This window comes from Epargyreus clarus, unplaced genomic scaffold, assembly GCF_041222505.1.
Source record: "Epargyreus clarus isolate Ecla_fem2 unplaced genomic scaffold, WU_Ecla_fem_2.2 ptg000014l, whole genome shotgun sequence".
NCBI lineage: Eukaryota > Metazoa > Arthropoda > Insecta > Lepidoptera > Hesperiidae > Epargyreus > Epargyreus clarus.
In genome coordinates, this window is record NW_027332222.1 from 9,703,726 (window position 1) to 9,721,678 (window position 17,953).

The following is a 17,953-nucleotide window of genomic DNA, read 5'->3' on the forward strand; positions in this document are numbered from 1 at the left end:
TTAGGGTTCTTACAGGCAGGCAATAGTAATTACTAATTACTAAATTGTCGCTTGTAAGAGCCTTTAGTGTCTTATAATTTAAAATAGCATTATTTGCTTATGCTTATGACAAATGTATATTATTAATTAATAGTACTTATGGGTAATGATATAAGCATGCATATTTCTTGTATTATAATCGTAGTGTTGTATTTTTGATATTTATTTAGAAATGTAAGGAATTCATGACTAGTCGTGACAATTGCTTTTTAACACATAAAACAGATATATCAAAAATGTATTTATTTTGAAATGTTTTTACATAACAGATATAATTTTGCACTTAATCTAGTTGTTTGAATACTTACATACATAAAATATGTTCTTATCAGTCATTTATTGCCTTTTTAGTAACAAAGTATTTAAACACTTAACATATTGAAGGTGGTATAGTCCAGAAAGATTATTTTTAAATCATAATCAAGAATTTTCAAACATACATTTCTAGTAAATTCTATACAATATATTAACAATATACCATATATAGTTGATGGAATTTAAAATAAATGCTCTACATGGAAAGCACTTCAGATTTTATGTTACATGTATTTTTACATTATGTATTCAACATAATTATCTATCGCTCTATATAGTACCAAGTTCATAGTTTGTCAGACACTACATTTATATGTAACAAATTATTCTTACAATAAAATTATAGACTCGTTAGATCTTAAAACAAAATCAGATTAAAACATCGGAATAAAACTTTTGTGTTTCTACGCTATTACAGTGACAAAAATACTATAATAGTAAGTTGTGCTAAGATATAGCACACGAAGGCATATTCACTAAGTTAGTGTACTCTAAATAAGTCCAGAAGTGCGTCGATCCTTAGTGTATTATTTGTTTGGGTTGCTTCGAGGGAGAGGCGCCTGGTAACCGCCCGTCGCCGGCTCGTTTGACGCCTGTCGATTTGATATCTGAAAAACAATGGTTTGTTTTAGAAATAATGTTTCATGTATGAACTACAAATGAGTAAATAGGTAAGTACGAATTATGCTTGTAATTTCAACGCCATAACTTAAATAAGGATGGAGGTTCTTGAGGACAGAACAGTAATTATTTTGTAAGAACTATATCGAATAAGTCGAAATAATGCAATTCAATTAAGCATTTAAACTTATTTTATTAAAAATTTACCTGACAACCACATTTATTTAATTATATAAAAAACCTTTGCACAAAACGTAGAGCTGACTTCAATATCAACTTTTGCTAGGCAAAATATCGTATATATATAGTTTAATAATAACGGATATATGAGGTCAGTTAACAACTGCAGCAAACGAGCAAGCAGTCCATCTGATGGAAAGTGGCTACTGGCGCCCATGGACATGTTGATGAGGCCCAGATAGAATTAGATATTCCTAACTGAGGTCGGCCACAGGTGCGCCGCTACTCCTAAGGACTAAGCTGGCACACCTCGGAAAAGTATTACTTGATTACAGATGGCCATGGGCGGCAGTAGCCACTTACCATCAGGCGGACTGCATGCTCGTCTGCTACTCCTATATTATATAAAAAAAAAACCTTGCAACTGACCTTGAAGCCACCTGACTTGCGTGGCGGGCCCGTAGCCCTTCTCATTGCGCGCGGCGATGCGGAAGATGATGGCGGGCTTGGTGGAGGAGTCCACGTGCGCGGCGCCCAGCGACGCCTGCGGCACCACGCACGTGTTGGCCTTGCCGCAGTACACGCGCACGAACGCCAGCTGAGACTTGGACGCCTCCTACAACCAACAATACATTCATTACTAGCTGTGCCCCGCGGTTTCACCCTCGTTAAAAAGAAATAGGAGCACATCTACTTCTAAAATATAAGCCTAAGTTACTCCTTATTGCATCAGCTACCTGCCAATAAAAAACCCGTCAAAATCGTTCCAGCCGTTTCAGAGATTAGCCAGAACAAACAGATAGACAGACAAAAATTGTAAAAATGTTATTTTGGTATATGTACCGTATGTATATTCTTATGCATGTAGTAAAAAGCTGTTATTTCAATATTAAAAACAGACACTCCAATTTTATTTATATGTATAGATGGACGATAATAGATGCTTTTTATACACTTGTGCACATAATATATAATTATGTCAATACTGTTATTAAGGCAACACATTTGTTATTTTAAATTAATATCGGTATGATAAAATGTGTAAATAGTATATACGAACAATGAATGGTTTAAATGATATAGAAACGCAGGCACAATTGTATGATATATTGAAACTTATTTTACAAGGTTACTGACATTTCTATAACCAACTTTCGTTATAACTCATGCTATTTATTATAATGATGCCTTTCCTTTCTTGCCACTTATATTTCTTTGCTTCTTTCCCAATATCTAGACTAATATTATAAAGAGGAAAAGTTTGTTTGTTTGGTTGTAATGAATAGGCTCAAAAACTACTGGACCGATTTTAAAAATTCTTTCACCACTTGAAAGCTATTTACGAGTAACATAGGCTACATTTTATATGAAATATATTTGATAAATAGATTTTGAGGCAGTACAAAGTTTGCCGAGTCAGCTAGTTTAAAAATAAAGACATAGAATATTCTACTTAAAAATTATTACTTACCTTTGGTTGTGTATTAGACCGCACGGCGAGATAGACTGAATACTCGAAGATACCCTCCGCGGCCACTTGCGGCGGCTCCCACGATAGATGTGCACCTTCTACAGACTTTGATATTTTGATAGCTGATGGCGCTCCCGGGAAACCAGGTAAACAGGTTTTGAACGCCGATTCCTAAAGAATAACACAAAAATTATTATTATGCATAACAATAAATTAGTAATAAAATCTAAATTAAGATTCCTACATTCAAGAAGATCAAGTTAAACATTATCTTACCTCACTGAATTCACCTCGGCCGCATGAATTAATTGCAGAAATTCTGAACTTATAGGCAGTACCGTGTTCTAGAGGGGTCATGGGTAGCCCAGCCAAATCAGGCAGGTTATCCAAAGATAGATTTGAAAGGTCTACATTAGGATCCGATATGTAATTTTGAACCTAAAAAAGAATAAAATAGATTTTATTAATCACACTCAAAAAAATAAAATCATAAGAAACTAACCATGTAAAACTTACAGTATATGTAGTTCCTTTAACTATGCCGACAGTATACCACGCATCTTCATCATTTTGCTGTTTTGGTTCTTCTGATTCATTCTGTTATAATGATAATCAATTAGTAAAATTCTCAACATAACAATAGAATAAGGATATATACTTCTGTAGTGTCTATTCGAAAACAGGCGATTTAAAATAAACTGAAAATAATGTAATCCTTTTTTATCTTATTGTTTGATAACTATGGTAGGATAATTATAGACATACAATTAGGATGAGCCTTCAACATACTATGCTATGCTACATTAATGCATTAATTCCTGTTTACTAAGTCCACTTAGCCAGAGCGCGACCTTATTTTTGGCCTATTGTTTGGCTTGATAACTATGTTCCCTCATACGACTAGAATGAGTACTACTGCATAGTGGACTATGGACTAAAGTTTAAACCCAATGACTTTGAAAGCAAACCTGTGGCTATTTGTAGGACACATACATTAGTGAAGATTACTCACTCCTAACAAGAAAATGTAACCAGTTTTGACAATTAAAAAAGTTGCGTAAAAAAGTTTTACCACGTCTCCGTGCTAAAATGTCCCTAAAATATTTGAAATAATTATTTATTTATTATGTAAATTACCTATATTAGTTATTTATTCGTAAATTTCCACTAAAAATGTTTTTATTTGTCAAGAATTCGAAAAAAAAGAACTTACAAATCAGCTGTTTGTGGCTTCATTCAATTTCAAGGCGGCGAAGTATCTTCACTAATGTATGGTAGGACAGGAATAATATGTGGTGGACGCACCTGTTCGTGTTGGTGGTGCAGCGCGGCGCTGGCGAGCGTGGCGAGCGCGTGCGCGGCGTCGGCGGGCGGCAGCGGCGCGGCGTGGCCCGAGCTGCTCACCGCGCCCTCGCCCTCGCCCGCCGCCTCGCCCTCCGCCTCGCCCGCGCCCGCCACCGACGACGACACGCTGCCGCCGCCCTCCTCACCTGCACGACACACACGTTCCTCCCTTAGTTTTTTGTCTACATGTTACTTTTTTTTTCATTCATTAAGTTTCAACTAACAAACGAACATTCAATCACCAAATAATAGGACAATTTGGATTGCCTTATGTGTAATCCAGCCAGCATCTATTATTATTTATTATCAACTCCAATGACATGCTAGATCTATCTGAATCCAATCAGAATTGTTTAATACTAATAATTTTATTTTCTTCTTCAAACTGTTATCAAAACATAAAGTAGTCAAAAAACATAAAAGCAATAAATGTAAAAAAGCACTGACTCTAACTTGGAAACAGTTTAAAAGATTCTCTTCATAATACACATGCAAACACATTAAACATTTAATAACACTCCTGTCTTTACATCAAGAGTCAAACATAAAATTGACAATTTGAATTTATTATTACCTTGAAGCAAAGTTGGAGAGAGTAGAGCAGATCCATTAGAAGTCATTGTCAACAATGGCATAGACTCGCTAACCGTGGGCATTGTATCCGCAGCACCTTCCATTTCTGAAGTATCAGCATCACTGAATCTGTACACAATTAAATTTAACTGTTTTAAAACTAAAAGCCAAATAAATTGCAAACTTGATAACGTAAGATACCTGTTAAATTTGTAATACCTAGAAGGAAAAAATATGTTTAAAGAAATATTAAATGCAAATCATTGAACTAATATCCATCATTTTTTTTAATTACCACTTCAAATTTCTTTAACAACTGATCACTGCTTTCACAAGCAATTTAATTTTTGATTTTCCTAATATATGTTTATAAATATATAAATAAATATACTGACTCATTAGATTGCTGCTGCTGTTGTACAACTGAGAATGAGTGCAACACAGCAGGACCGTTTGCTGTAGATGATATCAGAGCTGCCTCTGACTGGCCACTGCTTGATATATCTGCACCACCTTCTGTTGTGCTTGAACTGTGAATAACAATAAATTTGTAATATTACAATACTTTATAATTAAGTAATAAAAAAAATCTCTATTCCGTTTGTTTTTATTGGCTAGCTGTATAATGCCAATTTTAAAATATACCAAATATACTGAATATATATTCAGATACCTAAATATTAAAAATATAGTTATCTAAATAAATTTATTCTTATTTACCTGATGCCTGTGCTGAGGACATCCTGTGCAGCACTGCTAATATCATTGACATCATCGCTGCTAGCAACTCCCTCTCCACCACCCATGTCTTCATCCATCGTGCTTGATTCCTCTAAAAAACAATTAAATTAATATGTTCAATATGTTTATGATTATCAGTTGCCAATTGGAGTGTTTTTTTATCTGTGCTTAGATGATATTCAGTTGCAATCTGGTATAAAAGTATATAAAATTTATTGAAACATTTTCGCTCATACAATTATTATATTTATTTCCTGCTAATGTAAAATACACTTTCTAGTAAAAGAATCAAGATTAAAATTGTATGCTTACCATCCTGAATAATAGGAGCTCCAACACCTTCAATGGGCATGGCAGATGTAATGGATTGGTCAGGAGATTCCTCCTGTGGAGCATCCACACCCTCTTCGCTTTCATCAAGGCTCGACTCTTTTAGCAAAGGGTCCAGTGGATTTTCAGGGTCTTGGGGTGAATTATCTTCAGTTGCTGCCTGTAAGATACAATTATTGTTATGTTTAATTAATTATACTTAAAGTTTAATGCAAAATTTGGTGCTTCAACTTTATTCGATTTTTTTAAAGCAGTTTTAATCAAATTTATAATCATGTTAATTATAAGGTATGTATTATTAATTTAATCTTTCTAAAAGCCATAAAGACTCACAACACATCTGTTTATAGTGAACAGGCTGATCGTAGATGATAACACATACAAAAAGCTTTCTGAAATGAAAGGAATATAGAAAATTTCAACAAAATTTCTATCTGTGAATATTGAATATGTTTTGGGTGTAAAAATGTTATAAATTTGCATGTCATAAATATGAAGGTGCAAAAAAAAATATGGTGTATTTACCGGAGTAGACAAGCAATTATCACCAATGTAGGCTGATTCATCAGCTGTGCCTGGGGTTGTTTCATCTATGTCCATTTCTTCCTCGGCCTCCGCTTGTTCTAGAAACCGATTAAGAAATTACAATTCAGTTAGTAACTACCTCTTTCAACAGATGTTTAAGACTTAGAACATTTTAGATATTTGTAGTTTCCATCAACACAATACCAATTACGATAAAAAATCATTTCTTATGCTAAAATGAAGAACACGAATAAACTGTTCTCATAGAACTTGCCCATGCAAGTACTATAAAATGATTATTTGGGCAGTCACTGTGATCTCATAGTGATTGCCAGATGTATACAAGATGTTTGCTAGTTACCATTGCCAGGCTCAGCGAACTAGCTAATATTATGAATAAGAGTGGTCCTGATTGTAATGTTGGATTATGGAACATAGGTTAATGTGAAGGTTTTGAACCATATTGGATTACATATTATAGTGCTCGGGTTAATTTGTCAATAAGACGAAGTCTAATGCTTACCCAAATTCACAGGTATGATTACAAAATGAAGTATAAACTTTTATACATGTAAATGTTAGAGTTGCTGCTGTACAACTCCAAGATTTTTTACCTTGCTCTGCAACTGCATGTTCGTCGCCGTCAGCCGACTGGGCACTAGGCTCTATGTCCAATACATCACTGCTACTCGTAGGCGCTGCGCCATTTGCCGCTACATACAATAATTTAACCTATATATTTAAATATAAAACAAACAAATGGGGCAAACAAACTAAATCCATAATTTTGCAATATAACGGTTCGGCAAAGAAAATAGTACGGGAGTCAAATTAAAGAACATAGTAAAGTACATGCAGGCTAATAGTATATAAAACTTACAGACCTGATTCCTCGGAGGCAGCCGCCTCTGAATCATGCCCAGCTAAGTTATTATCAGACATATCTTCAATATTTTCTGGTTGATTTTCGACTAAGGGGGACATTTCCGCGCCATCGGGAACATCACCTTGCAGCGCCGAATCTGACTCCATATTGATAACGGTACCAGAGCAGCCGAACACAAATATAAATAAAATTGAATTTTAAACAACTATTACGAGACTTTACAAAGTCATAATATTATAAATTAACAAAATTTCGATATTTTTGACAAATTACAAAGCCCGTTCATCTGCCAAGCCAACTCGGCGTCATTCGTTTTTTTTTTCTTATAAGTAATAGTGTTGTACAGCAAAGATAAAATTATTCATTCAGTTTAAAAAATACCATATTTACTATGGCTTTCTTATTATATCGAAGACGTTTTACAATACTCTTTGGTTTTACGTCGTAAAATATCGTTTTTATACTATTATAACAATAAATATTATTAAAATCTAATTTAAATCTACATTATTTTACCCTTGTTATATTTTTTTATCATACTATTCATACTTATATACAGTTTCCGTACTCTGTGTTTATATACCTCTTTATGTTCATAAAAGTTTATAAATTAAATAAGTGTAATGATTATGTACCCCCTACATAATTAGTGCAGTTTAAGGGTTAAAAATTGTTGAAACATGTTCTAATGCAAGGAACGCACGGCTGTGAATAGATAAATAATATTTACTCTGAGGTAAGAGCACATCTTTACAGCTACGCTAAATTTAAGTGTATTAAAATTTAATCCTAAAATCCTAATATTATATAACAAAGAGACATGGATGATGAACATTAAACAACGTTAACAATAGAAATGTGAAGAGTATGGTGTTAAAAATTGTTCGGTTTGATCATCAAGTGGAACATCAAAACATAAAATGTCATTGTCATTGTCTCTGTCAAATCTGAAAGCTGTAAGATTGAAAACATGTGATGAGATTATTTGTGAAAAAAAGTTTATCTTTCTAATAATATAATAATGGGAAATACTATTAAACTAGGTAGGTTTTTAATGAAATAAACTTATGTGTCATATAAATTTTAGCTTAATAGTCCTTAAACTTACAATGTGTTATTCATTATGCTCTTATACTTCGGTTTTCAGATTGAGTACTGATCTATTATTATACCTAAAAGAGTTCATTCAGGCGTATTTGATTATACGCAATAAAAAATGTCGAATACAAACAATGAAAAAGGTGGCGATGGAATAAGGTCTATGAGGTCTACTACAGCATTCAGAATCGTAAATTTTGAACTCTATGCAAAGCCTGTAAGAACTATTTAATTTTTAAATTGATTATATAACTTGTTTTTTTTAAGAACCATTTGCGATGCAAGTTATTTAAAAATATTAATAATTATATATGATAGATTGCTTACTCAGTCTTATTTCAAAATTAACATTATGGCAGAAACATCAAAAACAGTGAAGTGGACCTTCAGATACCTAAGAATTTATCTACAACTAAATTATTCTCAATTATAAAACTGCAATAAATGATTTCACCAGTATTTTTTTTTGACAAAAATAAGAACACACAATTATTTCTCTGCTTTCTTTTTAGACTTTATATATAACATTGTCGCTGGAAATGCTAAAAGTCTAACATGCAACGGAGCCGCTCAGCATGTTAGACTTTAAGCTTTTCCAGTGACTATATTAATTTTTGTATTAAAAATAAATAAAATATTGTACATTTTCTGTATGGGAATTATAGCAGGTTCAGTAAATAAAGCATACAAGTTCGCCTTAATACATAATAACATATATAACTGATCTTAAAATAATACAGTGTAAACTCCATGTAACGTCACTCGATTTAACGACAAACTCTCTAAAGCGTCGAAAACAATTGGCTTAGTTGGTTTAGCTTGTATTCCATACAATGATACACTCTACATAGCATTACACCCACTCTCAATAACGACCACAATTGAGTAATAAAAAGTACCTTTTAAGTTGCTAAAATTAGTAAAAACTGTGCACCTGTGTACGTTCTTTTGTTGCCTTTTATCCTAGCCCGCAATAAACTCGTCTGTCGGCATCACGCATCCGAAACTTTCTAAGAAATTCGTTCTTTTGTTTACAAATTGGATTGCTTTCACAAAATTATTGGAAATTTACTTCCTTTGTCACCAAGATGCCTCAATATCAGAAGTTATGAATAAAATAATTAAAAAAATACAACAAAATTACTGGTGCAGCAAAAGACGTCAGACAAAAATAACAGACTACACGCAATAGCGTTCAAATAAGATTCTTTTTTTGTACATAACAACTAACACTAGACTGAAATAAACTTTTTCTTTTTATAATTCTAATTTTTCTTCTCTCCATTTAACGACCACTCTCTATAACGCCCTAAAATGCACAGTCCCTTCAGTGCCGTTATATAGAGTTTACACTGTATATATAATGCATATTTTTTTTTTTCAGAATATTGTAATAATGTCCATAGGACTGACATGTTTTGGAATTACTTTGGGTTACTTGGCATACATGAGACAAAAATATGAATCAATGGGATATTATTCAGCGGTTGATAAAGATGGCAAAGAAGTATTTGAGAAAAAGAAATCTAAATGGGATTAATTAAAGCAATTAGATAAAATGAATGTTGTTGTTTCATTAATAATAAAAAAGTATAAGATAACACCCATATTTAATTAAATGTGTACTGATTTGCATTGCAACGAATTTGCACACATAAACTACTAGAATGTAACTTTTTAAACTAAAATAAAATAAAGATCTATCATGCTTTAGAATATAATCATATTTAAGAGGAAAGATATTTTTTAACATAACAAAATTAAACCTACATATAAAAAAATCTATTGTATATAAGTTTTCATAGGTTACTATACTCTGAAGTTTTCTTTGAAAGTTTATATTATTTATTAGAGTTTTTTTTATATTACCAAGACAAAATATGTAAAATGAAGAGCCGCTTTTATTATGTATTTATTTTTAAGGGTACCTTGTTTTTATTTCATTTATTACAATCAATAATATCATAGATAATATTATGATAACGCGGTGTTAGCCTCAAATTTATCAAATATACTCTGTGGTGCTGAACCATGTATATACTGTATCGCAAAAGAAGTTTTTGTAATTTTTAGTTGAATTGACAATGACATATTGATTCCTGACAGCTGTTTTTTTTGAGTTCGTGTCATGTTCATGTACTTGAATTTATGAAAGTGAATTTAAAATACTTGCAGTTTTCATCAAAATAAGAATTTAAATAATCGTAAACATGTTTTCTGCTTTTAAAAAGTTAACCAGGAGTAATGAAGACCGGTGTCCAGCTCCTACGCCCATGTCTTCTTCACTACAAAAGAAATTTTCCAGAGGCGTACATTTTAATAGTAAATATATTTATATTATTTTTTGAGTACAATGAGCGGCAACATCAATAAAATAATTTCAAGTATTTAATATTTATTTAAGCTCTTTGAAATCAAACTTTACAGTTTCCGTCATTTTGTAATATTTTAAATGTAGGACATCAGGTTCTTGATAACTTTTATTTTTAAGTTTAATAAATAATTACTGAGCCATTAAAAAAAGGAAAGAACAATTGCCCTAATATACTAATATTTTAAATATATACACATTATTATTATAATTTTATTAAAATCATTTCAGTGAAAATACTTATCAAGGGAGACAGAAATGTTGGTAAATCGTGTTTGCTGCAAAGGTTGCAGGGTGGACCCTTTACAGAAGATTATGTTCCCACAGAACAGATACAAGTTGCTCCCATTCATTGGACATATAAAAATAGTGATTATATTGTGAAAGTAAGTATTGATTGTATAAATATTAATTATACACATTAAAATTATGACAAAATCAACAGTAGATATCAATTATAATATAAATTAGTAAGCCTTTTTTTTTGTAAGACTAACAGTTTGTGAATTTAGAAATCTATATTTTTAATAGCAAGTCTCTATTCTTAGCATTTTCACTACAATTTGTGTTTATAACATATCCTTCCATTATTCCATCCATTTCCATCAATCTCCACCCATCCATCCATTGGTTCATGTTCTAGAAATAGTTATATTATGTTTTGTTTAATATTTGGATAATTTATACTTATTATAACTAAAATTTTAATTTTTGTAGGTGGAAGTGTGGGAAGTGGTTGACAAAGGGAAAACTAAAAAGAAGCCACCTCTTGGACTAAAGTTAGAAAATCATACGGCACCAGCAACTGAGGATGGCTACGAGACTCCAGTATTGGATGCCACCTTCCTGGATGTGTATAAGAATGCCAGTGGTGTTATTCTTATGTTGGATATAACAAAACCTTGGTGATTTTATCATAATGTTTATTTCTTCTGCGATCGGTTCATGTGCTGTAGGAAGCCTAGATATATTTTGTTAAATATTAGTATTATTGAGAGTAATAGCCTATGTAAATGGCAATACAAAAAAGAGTAGCTCATACTAGTAGACAATTAAAAAAACAATAGATTTTTTAAATATAGCTACATGCAAATGTGACACTCTTTAATTTTAAAATAACTAAACATTTGTCTCAGTTTTTCTATTTATGTATATTTCTCTACATCTATTTGTAAAATGTAAATAACAAAGTATGGACAATATAGAATCTCATTAAAAAGATTTATAGATATTCCACAGTAAACAAAACCATTCATCATGTTACAGGACATTTGAGTATGTAGTAAAGGAGTTGTCGCGTGTACCGGCAGATTTGCCAGTAGTGGTGCTCGGTAACCACTGTGACATGCAGCACCATCGCCAGGTTCATTCACATCACATTGACCAAGCATTGCACAATGCTAAACTTACCAGGTATTTACTTGGACACATAATTCATTGTTTTTCATACCTTATTTAAATTTAACTGCAGCCTATAATGTTGATAAATAGCTTTGCCTGTGGCATATAAAAATCTTTACTTACGTCAGATACTATTTATTTTGTATAATTTATTGTTACTATTGAGAATCGATGATTTTGTAATACATTTTAGAACATTATTATGACTGTTGTAAATAATTGTATAATGGTTGCATACATATATTTTTAGAACGGCGCCAATACGTTACGCAGAATCATCAATGAGGAATGGTTTTGGATTGAGATTATTGCACAAATTCTTCAGCGTTCCCTTCCTGAGACTTCAAAAGACCAGTCTATTGGAACAGTTACAAAGAAATCAGAAAGACATGGAGGAGATTGAAAAGGATCTGGATGAATTCCAAGTATGATTAAGTGTTATTAAGTTTTATATTATACAAATCTGTAAATTTTGTATCATCATCTATATTATTAATGTTACAACTGTATAACACATAAAAAAATAACATATTACCTCTAATTCTTTATATGTCACATAAAATACAAAATAGACAAAAAGAAAATTCTTCGGGCGTTTGCTAAAATTAGCGCGGATGCACGTTCGCGTATGAAAAAAAATAGTTGAGCAGTGCCATAGGTGCGCGCATGCGACGTGTTCATAACATAAATATTTTAAGCTTTCGCCTTTATAAAAACAGATAGAGAAATAGTTCACACACTGCTGACATATAAATACTTGACAAAGTATATTACTCGGGCAGAACTCTGAGGAGGCGCACTACGAGGTGTTCGTGGAGCGTCTGGCGGACCGGCGGCGCGCGGGCGGGGCGGCGGGCGGCGCGGCGAGCGCGGCCGCGGCGGCCGGCCGGCGCGCGCCCAGCATCGTGCTCGGCGCCGGGAAGCCCATCGTGCCGCCCACCGTCAACCCGCTGGTCAGTTGCCTTTCTTTACCGTATATGCATACCACCTATAGTCTGATTCATAATTAGGTGTCCAAAATGTAATCAATGTAATCAAAATGTAATCAAAAACCTATCAATAAAATATATTTCAAATGGTACTTTCTTATTTTTGTCGATATTAAAATAATATGTACAACAATAATAAAATTATAATCTAAATAAATTAAGATTAATTCACATTTTCTAATATTTATATCACCACAATTTCGTTACATACAGTAATAATAATAAAGAACAAAGTTTATGATAGAAAATTAAAATGTGATAATGGTAACACAATCGGAATCCAAAACATTTCTTGTGCCGTCATTTTTAAGTTTCGAAGCTGATATTATTCATTTTCGTTATTGTGATCGAACTCGAATGTTTTCTCGTTTACATAACGCGTTTGTTAAAGTTTTCGTTTTTTGTTGAGTTTGTTAAAGTTTTTGTTTCTTATTAATTTTGACAGTGACATTTCTTTGTTTAAATTTTGGACACCTAATTATGAATCAGACTAATAGGTAAAACTAGATCTTTATGTCGGTCAAAAGGAAAAGGCATTTACGTATATTAAATACCTACTCTGTAATCATGAAAAAGTTCAGAAGAATATACATTTTTGTAGATGCTAAAATTAACATTGTTACTTAACATTGAAACAGGTGCTTCTCAAATTGATATTTTTGATTATGGTTTTATTACTTTAGTTGAATTCTGAATACATAGATTTATGTCACAAGTAAGAACCCTTTATACAGTTTCTATAGTACATTTTTAGAGTTAACTAATACCAACTATTAACCATTCGTTTTATATTTATATATTTTTTTTATTTCAAGTTTTCGCAGTCGCTAAATCCACCAACAGTTCAATCTCAGTCTAGTATATCAGAGAACACACAAACAAAGCAGACCCACTATGTCAACCCGGAGTTACTGAAAAATAAGCCCACAGTCAGCATGGATGTTACACCATCAAGACAACAGCAAGCAGCAGAAAGGTATTTTATCACTTAAATATTTCAAATAATAATTTTAAATAATGCAATACATTTGCAAAAATTAGGGTTAATCTTCCAATAGTTGACTATGTGAAATAAGAATCTTGTTCTAGGTAATAGATATATTAAATAATTAGATAACTGTCATGTATCCGAACTGACTGTATTGCATATTGCAGCGTTCCCTAGCCTTTTTCAGTCCACGGACCCTTAGGAAATCAAGCACAGTTTTCACGGACCCCCTTAATAAAATAAACAGCAAAAAAACGTATTAGGTATTTATTTTAGTTATGACTACTTATGACAGATACAAAAAAAAAACAAATACAGAAGGTAATTAAAACTGTTTAATATGGAAAATATGAAATAAAAATAATGTAAAGGTTGATGTTGCATTTGACCCCCAGGGGTCCGCGGACCACAGGTTGGGATACGCGAGCATATTGCATAGACCCGATATCTCGTTTACAATGTATTCTAGTTTTAGAAAGTTATAATTGTACCTAATGAAGTACCAAAATCAGTTTATAATACTCATTGATGTTATATTTCATTTCATTATAACTCTTAAAAAACACAGTTTACTTACATTACATTTATGTTGCAGTGATGTTAGTTCATCAACCGGCATGAATGCGTCGGCGTCGTCTGGGGCGTTGGAAGAATTCTACGCTGGCACCCTGGACAGCAGCTTCTTGGAGGACCTTACGCCCATTACCAATACTAACCAAGAGATTAATTATGAAATTGATAGGTAACTTTATTCCTTTCTTGTAAAAATAGAGTGAAATAATAAATTATAGGGTAGTAAGTTAAACATCATCAAGTGTTCTTGAAATAAGTTTTATAAGTTATACCAAGAAGTATTTTTTTTCAAAATGAAACAATAGTTACGCTAATGGCAGCAATACAAAATGAACTTATTCTTTCAGTGACGACGATAACTATTCCACAAATCCAAAAGTAACAGTTGATGAAGATGATCTAGATTTTGAATGCAGTCCACCTATACGACCTCCAGTTGTTAATTCAAATACAGATTTTGTACCTAAGATAGACAATGAGGAAGAAAATTTAAGAGATATGTTTATAAGCAAAGCTTACGTTAAGGATATAGAAGTCACCAGCACAAGTTCAAATACTATAACCAGTTCAGGAGAGCAAATGGAGCTGTCATTGCACAACGATTTTCCACTTTGGGCCGGTGATTCGAGCATAAGGAGATCTCCAGAAGGTACCTTCACTATTCTTCATTGATATTCTTTCTAATTAAATTAATTTTGGTTAAACATCAACAAATTGTATTTTTGTGTCGTTTTCCATAGATGACATTGTTGTGTTGTGACTTGTAAGTATTACAGTAAACAAATATGATTTCTTTTTTTTTCTTAATTATTTGGTACTTTTGAGAACAGTTATTGAAATGAAATAATAATTCCAGGTGGTGAAGACCCAGATATTAATAAGGAACCTGAACAAAAGGTTGGTTATTGCAAGAATTTTTATTAATTTATTATGCCCTTACAAGATGTCTTATATAATTGTTTTGCTTTTATTGAAAATATTGTTTCCGTAGGGCTTTTATTCTTTAGATAATGCTAATAAGTGATTGCAATCATAAGCAACAGTGTGAGAGTAGTTTCTCTAGCCTAAAATAGGCGAAATCATTGTTTCCACTTTTTATTCACACTTTATCTTTACATATTGTTTATTTGAAGCTTGAGAAGAAACATAAGAAGAAGAAATCAAAGGAAAAAGGAGACTATAGTGACAAGTCCGAGCGTAAGGAGAAAAAGCACAAACATAAGAAATCGAAGGGCGAAAAAGATACTTCTAGCAAGCAACAAGATTTACTGGCGCCCTCTGTTGCCGCAGAGTTCAATTACGAGGAATATGATAGTATTTAATATTCGTTACATTTTAAAATCTATAAAATGAAATGTTTATAAATGTAAAGGTGGTGGTCTGACTAAAAGTATATAATGAATCAGTTCATAATTATAATATGTACTATATTCTAATTGTTATATTATATATAAGAACGGTCAGTGCTTACCATGCTTTCAAATATGTATATATGTTAGGGATGTCGATTCTGTCCAGAAAACATCGATTTTGATTTGAAGTCGGAGAATGAAACTACAAAAATATCGAGGATTTCTCTTAAAAACTATGTTCCATTAATGATTTATTGGTCCTGAGCTGGGAATACGAAAGAAAGGTTCGTTCAGTCTTCCATGTCGCCCAGAAATTTGGTCGACGAAAAACAACATATCAACATGAAAAAATTAAAAACGTTGTCATTTCTCTGGTATCTGAAAGAATAGGTATCTGGTACCTAAAAGGTGGTTGAAAGAATCGATTCTTCCATTTAATCTATTTCGGAACGACATCCCTATTGTCGAGGATTTAACCAACAACATTCCATGTATGAGATTCTGAATTGGTAAGTGTCGAATAAAATTATTCTGGATCTGTTCTCTAGTCACTAACGCACGCACGATGAACATTTATTCGAAATATATTGTTTATATACTTTTTTATTATGAACTACCTAGTATTGATATTTTAAATAAAAGCAAGTATTTTGGTGTCTAACTGCTTGTGTGTTTAAAAATTACGATGGATATATTTGGTAAAAAATGTGACTCTACGGAGGCCCGGATCTAGGCGGGGCAAGCCGGGGGTTATGCCCCGGGCGGCAAATCTGAATTTGCGTCTAAATTCACACTACAAACGAATAGACAACTCATCATTTACTTATCTTTGACCTACACTACGCACGAACATTATTATTCGCGAGGCGCGTAAATATAGTTCGGTAAAAATAAATATAAGTGGTCGTGGCGGCATTTTTCAGTTTTTTCCCCGCCTAAATAAATTGAAGAACCTGGGCTGACTCAATGTACACATTAAAAGTAATGCCACAGTGTAACACAACAACAGTTACATTTATAAACATGCCTATCTTGCCTATGTTTCTACTATTATGAATTTGTTTTCATTTTTATTATATCTGTATTGTAATTAACTTGAGTAATCCTATTCAGATTTAATCAGGATAAATCTGATCTAATAAACGAGATCTAGAGAGATTTCTACTTTCTTAAATAAAGATGCGATTGTTTTGGGTAGTCCATTACGTTAATCTATTTCATATTGTAATAAAAAATACAAGATTGCAATTTATTTAACATATTCATACCAATTTAAAGCTTATGTAACGTGTCTTATATAGCTTCCTGCTATGTTCGTTGTTTAATTAAGAATACCTTCAGTGTTGCAAAATTAGTAAAAATACTTGATATGAACTTCTTATTACGGCGTATTGTGTAAAAACTACTTAATTTACTGCATGTCTATTACTATCTTACTAATCTTTATTATAAATCTAAGGATGAAATGTTTATTACGTGTTGCTGAATTATTTATGCGATTCTCATATTCGTAGGTTCAGATTCAGGCATTGTTGTTTCTTAAGACGTTTATTTTTTATATAATAAGAATTTCTTTATATAAAGAAGCTGGTAAAAACACAAGAATAGTAAAAATCGCTCAATCATTCGGGACTTGTGAAATGTAAAAAATGTGAATAAACAGTGCAATTAATGTTCGTATATACATAATGTGCAATCTTTTGACATCCTTTACCTGGTTTACCTTGTTAACATTGAAGATACTATGTATTATTATAATATATTTGTTGTGTATTGCTTGTTGTCTGAATAAAATATTTTTATCAAATACTCTGCTGTTGTTTTGTGTTTTATAATTTATTACTTTCTATTTGATAGATTTTGATATTCAAAATTGTGTGTCATTATATTCGTAAAGGAAAAGTAATTTGATGCATGTTTTTGTAATAAAAAATGACAATGCTTCAAGGTATCTTAAATATAAATCAATAGGTATAAATTAGCGTCTTATATCAGCAGGTTTAATATAAATAAAGGAAAGATTCTCTTAATTCCTGGAAGGGAGCAGGTCAAGGAAAGCAACCAAGATCTGTCAAAAATACGGAAAATAGGAGCAATAAACCTGAATTAGAATTAAAATAGTGTGGGCAGAGTTATAAATATGAAATTAAATAGTG

At 32.2% G+C, this 17,953-nt stretch overlaps 3 protein-coding genes across 3 annotated transcripts; 2 read left to right on the forward strand and 1 right to left on the reverse strand.

Annotated features, from left to right (window-relative positions):
* Positions 1 to 267: 267 nt before the first annotated feature.
* On the reverse strand, positions 268 to 7,352 carry LOC140747506 (uncharacterized). The gene is made up of 13 exons (XM_073080005.1): positions 7,024 to 7,352; positions 6,754 to 6,852; positions 6,140 to 6,237; positions 5,597 to 5,774; positions 5,264 to 5,375; positions 4,939 to 5,073; positions 4,545 to 4,672; positions 3,932 to 4,116; positions 3,143 to 3,223; positions 2,903 to 3,064; positions 2,627 to 2,797; positions 1,585 to 1,771; positions 268 to 962 (listed from the first exon to the last, which is right to left on the reverse strand). Exons 1-13 carry the CDS (start codon positions 7,169 to 7,171, stop codon positions 874 to 876), a joined length of 1,773 nt encoding a protein of 590 aa, XP_072936106.1. The 5' UTR covers positions 7,172 to 7,352; the 3' UTR covers positions 268 to 873.
* Positions 7,353 to 7,927: 575 nt separating this feature from the next.
* On the forward strand, positions 7,928 to 9,686 carry LOC140747507 (small integral membrane protein 8). Its single transcript, XM_073080006.1, has 3 exons — positions 7,928 to 8,068; positions 8,173 to 8,340; positions 9,508 to 9,686. The coding sequence occupies exons 2-3, from the start codon at positions 8,242 to 8,244 to the stop codon at positions 9,661 to 9,663; spliced, it is 255 nt and encodes an 84-aa protein (XP_072936107.1). The 5' UTR covers positions 7,928 to 8,068; positions 8,173 to 8,241; the 3' UTR covers positions 9,664 to 9,686.
* Positions 9,687 to 10,210: 524 nt separating this feature from the next.
* On the forward strand, positions 10,211 to 17,606 carry LOC140747511 (rab-like protein 6). The gene is made up of 11 exons (XM_073080012.1): positions 10,211 to 10,445; positions 10,726 to 10,880; positions 11,212 to 11,399; positions 11,761 to 11,907; positions 12,146 to 12,320; positions 12,678 to 12,848; positions 13,700 to 13,860; positions 14,468 to 14,614; positions 14,793 to 15,094; positions 15,302 to 15,342; positions 15,579 to 17,606. The coding sequence occupies exons 1-11, from the start codon at positions 10,334 to 10,336 to the stop codon at positions 15,765 to 15,767; spliced, it is 1,788 nt and encodes a 595-aa protein (XP_072936113.1). The 5' UTR covers positions 10,211 to 10,333; the 3' UTR covers positions 15,768 to 17,606.
* Positions 17,607 to 17,953: the final 347 nt, after the last annotated feature.

Bases quoted from the DNA above. Each gene is read 5' to 3' on its own strand.
- LOC140747506 (XM_073080005.1), bottom strand. From the start codon at position 7,171: ATGGAGTCAGATTCGGCGCTGCAAGGTGATGTTCCCGATGGCGCGGAA. The intron at 6,853-7,023 runs GTCTGTAAGTTT...TATTGTATGTAG, and splicing joins GGCTGCCTCCGAGGAATCAG to CGGCAAATGGCGCAGCGCCT. The intron at 5,376-5,596 runs GTAAGCATACAA...ATTGTTTTTTAG, and splicing joins AGCTCCTATTATTCAGGATG to AGGAATCAAGCACGATGGAT.
- LOC140747511 (XM_073080012.1), top strand. From the start codon at position 10,334: ATGTTTTCTGCTTTTAAAAAGTTAACCAGGAGTAATGAAGACCGGTGT. The intron at 10,446-10,725 runs GTAAATATATTT...AAATCATTTCAG, and splicing joins CAGAGGCGTACATTTTAATA to TGAAAATACTTATCAAGGGA. The intron at 11,908-12,145 runs GTATTTACTTGG...ATATATTTTTAG, and splicing joins CACAATGCTAAACTTACCAG to AACGGCGCCAATACGTTACG.
- LOC140747507 (XM_073080006.1), top strand. From the start codon at position 8,242: ATGTCGAATACAAACAATGAAAAAGGTGGCGATGGAATAAGGTCTATG. The intron at 8,341-9,507 runs GTAAGAACTATT...TTTTTTTTTCAG, and splicing joins TTGAACTCTATGCAAAGCCT to AATATTGTAATAATGTCCAT.